General features: G+C 54.8%; 1 protein-coding gene across 8 annotated transcripts; it reads right to left on the minus strand.

The window, feature by feature from the left end:
* Positions 1-334: 334 nt before the first annotated feature.
* Cd1d (CD1d molecule) lies at positions 335-4,845 on the minus strand. Of its 8 annotated transcripts, none has more exons than XM_021642326.2 (6): positions 4,268-4,839; positions 3,887-4,183; positions 3,346-3,624; positions 2,644-2,922; positions 1,909-2,014; positions 335-1,822 (listed from the first exon to the last, which is right to left on the minus strand). In XM_021642326.2, exons 1-6 carry the CDS (start codon positions 4,326-4,328, stop codon positions 1,801-1,803), a joined length of 1,044 nt encoding a protein of 347 aa, XP_021498001.1. In that variant the 5' UTR covers positions 4,329-4,839; the 3' UTR covers positions 335-1,800. The 8 variants fall into 8 exon arrangements, with proteins under 8 accessions (XP_021498001.1, XP_021498002.1, XP_021498003.1 ...); XM_021642327.2 differs by having other exon boundaries at positions 3,911-4,183; positions 4,268-4,834; XM_021642328.2 differs by having other exon boundaries at positions 1,909-2,011; positions 3,911-4,183; positions 4,268-4,830.
* Between the last annotated feature and the right edge of the window lie 804 nt (positions 4,846-5,649).

The following is a 5,649-nucleotide window of genomic DNA, read 5'->3' on the forward strand; positions in this document are numbered from 1 at the left end:
TTCACAGGGTTTGGCCCTATCGTATTTGCTGTTGAGAGGCCAAGGGTGGAGGCATGTTGTGGGCAAAGCTACTTCCATCATGGCAACCAGGAAGCAAGGGGACAGCAGACAGCAAGGGCTCGCTCCGTTGTCCCCAGCCCCCAAACAAGAACAGGGGTACTGCATGGAATAGAGGATGTCCCCCTCTGTGCCCGCTACTTCCCAGGCATCATTTGAGACATAAAACTCAGGCTGCCAATTGCCTCTAAATGGCATTGTCAATGATAGAAGTTCTGTGGTAAACACGATGTTACAGATTAAAAAAATAAAAGGACACATTTAAAACACCATAATGGAAAATTGCCAAGTTCTAATTTATTTCCAATTGTTGGGCTAAACTGAAAGTAAGTCAGCACTGGGTCTTTGAGGAAATCACTTGTAACTCATTCCCAGATTAAAGACAACCATGTCAGGGGGTTTAAATAGCTTCAACAAAACAAAACAAAACAAAACAAAACCAACTAAACAAAAACGCCCTAAATGGGAAACTGACAATTACTGTAGCTAGCTTTTCTTTCTTCCTATCTTATATACAGCCTGAGTTCAGCCAGGTCACCAGAGTAGCATTTAGTATAACACAAGGCTAAACCAAATATTAAATATTTCTTCCCCGATAGCCCCAAAGGGTAAAATTTGACTTTGAGTTCAAGGCCCTCTTCCCCCAGGGAGGTGAGTGGTTTTCTGTTCCCTCAGCAAAAACTGCCGGGAACAAACGCCCGAAACAGAGAACTAACGTGTCTACTCTGTCTTTCAAGGTGTGTGACTCCCTGACGCTCTTGAAGACATAACTTAATCCATTTCCCACCCCTGGAATCTTCCCAGATCTCCTGCTTGCTTGTCCTACTGTTTTCTTTCCCGAGAGTTCCGTCTAAGTCCAGGAACCACAGTCCTGCTGTGAGCGAGGCCCTGGGAGGGACCCGTGCTGCTATGACAGTGGCAGTGCCGACGCCAACTTTCCTCCTTCACTGCAGTGGTAGCCAACGCTTCCTGACAGTGCCAGGGTGGGAGCCAGACCTTCACCATCGGGGCCTTGAGGGATGTTCTGGATGCACGTTAGAGCCGTGTTTGAGAGAAATAACCCAAGGAGAGCAGGTTTTTCTTTTTCCAACAAAATAGGTGTATTTGGTGACTTCTCGTTTTTAAATACTGTCACTCCAAGTGAAACCTCTGGACACCTCTGCGTCTTACATTTTAATTTTATTTTAAAGCTAAAACACGTTTCAGCCATTAATGCAGATTTGCAATAGAGACTATTTTCTGAAATAGTCACTGTGCCATTTAAGACAAGCACTTTTTAAAGAGCCATAGGCTGGAAGCCCTTGGTGCCGTCAGCCAGCAGGTTGGTATCTGACACTCCCTTAAAGTGTTGGCATCTAACACTTTTAAAAATCAGTTTGTCATTGTAAAAATCCATATTTCTAGTTATCTTGAAAAGTACCGAGAACAGCCATGTTGGACTTTACCCTTGCCAACAAACCCCGATGCATGTGTTTGGGTGGGAAGTGGCTTTCCAGTTCAGTGCAAATTCCCTGAAACCCTGCCCACAGCTGGTCCCTGTAATTACACATCGGCGACTGTGCTTGTTCTGAAGCACCAAGCTTAGAAACTTGTAAAATAAATCAACACCCTTTAAACATCGTTAGAAGCTGGCTTGCTCTTCCTTTCTCCAGGACTCTTCTCTGTGATGCTCGGTCCCTGAGCAGACGGGACTGAAGTCCGAGAGCTGGAAGGTCTGAGCTTTGGGAGAGGCAGGTGCTAGGGTCACAGGATGTCTTGATAGAAGCTGTGAGGAAGGAGAGAGGCCATCAGCAGAGAAAGGAGGGAAGAAAGGAGGGATGCTGACCATAGGGGCCGTGGAGAAGGGCTCACCAGCGCTTCCGGGTGTGGTAGACGGCGATGAACATACAGGACACAACTGTGAGGAGCATGAAGACGATCAGGGTCAGAAGGCCCGTGGTTAACGGCTTGCCACCTGCTTTGGAAGAGTAAGAGGTGTCTCCAGAGCAAGACCCCATCCCTGCTTCACAGTCCCTATTCCAAGCGCGTGTGCCAGGGAGCCGTGCAATTATTTCTGCCTTCCTTTAGAGTATACCTTTTATTCCTCAGGACTTTAAACTGACCGTCCCTTGTGAGAGTCTGGCTGCATACCATCCAGACAGATGTGAATCTGCCTACCCCCAGCTTGCCAACCATCTGTGTCACTCTATCTTAGCATCAACTTCTTCCTCCTTCAAGTCAGAATAACAGTACTTGCTTCAAAGCTAGGTGATGAACTGAACCGGAGCGCTGGCAGCAAAGAGGCCGGCGCTCACCAGGAGGCGTGGAAGGTCGAGCGTCGAGCGCTGGTCCCCTGTACTGCGCAAGGGTCTTCCTGGACTCTTTATGTGCCTCTTGCCTCTGGACCTTTGAGTTTCCGGTGTCCTTTCTTCTTACATATAGAACATTTATCCCAGATCTCTTGGGATTTCTTTCTCTAGCTAGAATTCCCTCCTTCTTGCTCCTAGCACACAGGCTGCATCTCCGAGATGAAGTTTGTTCGCTTCTCCCTCCGCGCTTGAAGGATGCCTCTACTCATGCTCAGCCCAGGCTACCCTTTCTTCTTACCCCAGTAGAGGACGATGGGCTGCCCTCCCAGACTGCTGTGCTTCACCCAGCAGGCCAGGCCAGCCGCAGCTCCAGCCTCCACGTCCAGGCTTGCCTGGAGGTACCACGTCCCATCAGCGTTGGGCAGGACGTCACCTCTGTGGGTGTTCTGCTCCTCCTGGTCACCCCGCATCCACATCACCCACACAGGCTTTGGGGAGAAGCCGGAGACATGACACACCAGCTGCCGGTGGCTGTGTGCAGGACTGAGGCCTTCGGACAGCCAGGCCACAGGCTTCTCTGTATCCAGCGAGAGTAAAAACCAGAAATCTCTTAAAGAAGAAACTTTTCCATCGGGGTCCCAGGTGGCCCACAGGCCCACTTCTGGAGGGGAAGTCACCTATTCCTTTAGTCCATTTGTATCGCTGGGGCCAGGACAGCCATCCCTGACACCTCTACTCCCTCCCTGAGTGTCCCTCCTCTGTACTGTGGGACACCCTGAGTTCAGCTGTTCCCCCATGTCTCCAATACCACGGGGCTCACTTCTGACGCCTGTGTTTGTTTAACCCAGTGCATGGAATCCAAGAGCGCTCTCAGTTAAAAGAATAAACCCACACGCCTTCCTTACCTCCTCCTAGGCCTGGCCCTTTCTCTACAGCGGACAGCGGTGGGAAAACCTAAATGGATCCAAATGGAGAGCCAGGGTAAAAACAGCAGGCTGACCTTGTTTCTCTAGGTCTGTCTTCCCTGCCTCCAGGAGGCCACGGAGGAACTGGGGGCAGGTGTCATTCAGGAGTCGCTGCACTTCTTCCTTCGTCCCTTGGTCACTGTTGAGCACCTTGATGGGCAGCTCTATCCAAGGTGGGGCCTCCGGGGCCTTCTGCCAGGAAGTTCCCTGGAAACTCACGATATGTTCTCCTTGATATGCTACTTGGAGAAAGCTCTCCGAAGCATTCCCAGGGCACACGGCACAGCCAGCAGACATCTGCAGCTCAATGGGATCTGTAAAGAGGAGAAGGTAGAGACTAAGGAACGATTTAGACGTTTGGAAGAAAAGAGAAGGAAGTGGCATGAAGGTTGTAGTTAGGTCCCAGCTGAGGGAAATGATCGTGCGTGTTCTGGAGCAGAAACGGACTGCTTTCAGAAGGGACGGGGCTATCTTCAGACACAAGTAAAAACCTAGGAGGGGAGGAAGCAGAGACTCCCATCAGGCAGTCCACAGCTTTCCAGCTGGGGTTCTGGGTCCGCTCTCACCCACGGGTACCTGTTCCGGGCTCCCTCCACTCACAGTGTAGGTGTCCTTCAGGAAACATTTTCACTAATTCCTGTATGTCCCTGGTGAAGCTAAGCCGATACACTTGAAACACGCGCTGCAGCTTCTGCCACTGCTCGTTACTAAATGTGCCCTGGGCCCAGGGCCTGAGGAACTGGATGGCGTCGGAGGCATTGTCCCACCGGTGAGTCTGCAGATCCCCGAGCCAGGCCGAGCCGTCTGTGCGCGAGCAGCTGCTGTTGAAGAAGGACGAGATCTGCAGGCAGCGGAGGGTGAAGTTCTGCTGGGCTGGAGACCGGGAGCGCGCCGTGAGCGCGGCCCGCCGCCCGCAGCGCCCCTGCTCTCCGCCCGTCTGCGCGCACCGCCGCTCACCCTCGGACTGTCCCCAGGCCGGTGCGAGCAGCCAGAGCAGCAGGCACGGCGGCCACCGCATGGCGAGCCGGCCGGCCGCTTCCGTGCCTCGCTCGGGCCGCCGCGGGCGTAGCAGCGCCCCAGGCCCGGAAGCCAGGCTCGGCCGCAGTCACACACACTCTCCGCAGTCGCCCTCGCCTTGGAGGGCCGCAGCACAGCGCCCACACGACCGGCTTTTCTCGGTCTTCCCGTGCGCTGAGGAGCGAGGCGGAGACCCCGCCGCCTCGGTAAAGCAAGGCCTAGAGCTGTGCTCGTGTCACAGCTCCGAAGTCATCGAAAACGAAAGAGGAAAAACGCGGTGTCAGCTGGCAGCGGGGTCTGCGGGCGCTGCCCCGGCCCGCCGGTGGGTGCTGTGCGCGCGGAGGACAGGCTGCGCTCACACCGGCCCCGTGGCCCCACCTGCCGTCCCTCTCCTGCCTGTCCGCTGTCTTCCTTGACTCCTTCTGGGGAGCCTACAGGCGCACGGTGTTTTCCCGCGCGACGTCGTGGTTTGTGCTCACTGGAAGCAGAAGCGAGGGCTGTGCGCGCCGCTCAGGCCGCAGCAGGTGAGGGCACGGCCTACCCCGCGCTCCTCCCCTTCCCAGCCTCGCCCCTTCCGCCCCTTCCCAACCGCTCGACCAAACGAGCCTCTCGTTCAGCCACCCCGGCGCCTCGGTGGGGAGCAGTGGCGAAACAAGCAGTCAGGACTTCCAGTTTCCCGGAGGAAGTCTCGCGGGTCAGACGGACTCCCGTAGCACCCGCGCCTTCTTCCCACCCCTTCTTCGCTCCAGCGTCAGCTTTGCTCCATCTTTTGTCCTTTCTCCTAACCGGGTCCCTTCTCGGTGTCTCCACCTTCAGAACCACCCGGGCCTCGGCGTGGTGTGTGTGGAACAGCTTTCTCAGGAAGAAAAAGGCCCCATTCTGGCCCGCAGGCTCATGCTGGCCCGCTCCCAGCCTCCGGATCCCGGCCTGAGACAGCGGACAGAGCTCTGCGAAGACCGACCCCTGGGAGGCCCTGGCCTCCGCGCCCCTGCCTCGTTCCCACTTGGACTTCAGGCTCCAGCGTCACTTTCTGAGAGCACTCAAGCGTCCCAGGCAGTGTGGGTTCGGCGGCAGAGCTAGCCCGTCTGCACACCCCACCCGTCCTAACAGAGCCTGGGTTGTCCTCTCAGGCCACTCGCTGGAGGCGGCAGAACACATGGCATTTCCTGACGCGCACTCCTGCTGGCCTTGCTGCTGTAGACCCAGAGAACAGGCTTCACCTCCAGCTGTGGCTTGGAGGTGGCTCTAGTCCCTAACCTGATTTTATGCACTGTTGCTCCCTAAGGTTTGAAATGACAGAAAAAGTTTTGTTAAAAAAAATA

Source organism: Meriones unguiculatus, chromosome 2, assembly GCF_030254825.1.
Source record: "Meriones unguiculatus strain TT.TT164.6M chromosome 2, Bangor_MerUng_6.1, whole genome shotgun sequence".
NCBI lineage: Eukaryota > Metazoa > Chordata > Mammalia > Rodentia > Muridae > Meriones > Meriones unguiculatus.

Coding starts and splice junctions, on each gene's coding strand:
- Cd1d (XM_021642321.2), bottom strand. CDS start 4,328: ATGCGGTGGCCGCCGTGCCTGCTGCTCTGGCTGCTCGCACCGGCCTGG. Junction 2,923..3,345: donor GACAGACCTAGAGAAACAAG/GTCAGCCTGCTG, acceptor CGCTGGATACAG/AGAAGCCTGTGGCCTGGCTG. Junction 2,015..2,643: donor GCCCATCGTCCTCTACTGGG/GTAAGAAGAAAG, acceptor ACTCTTCCAAAG/CAGGTGGCAAGCCGTTAACC.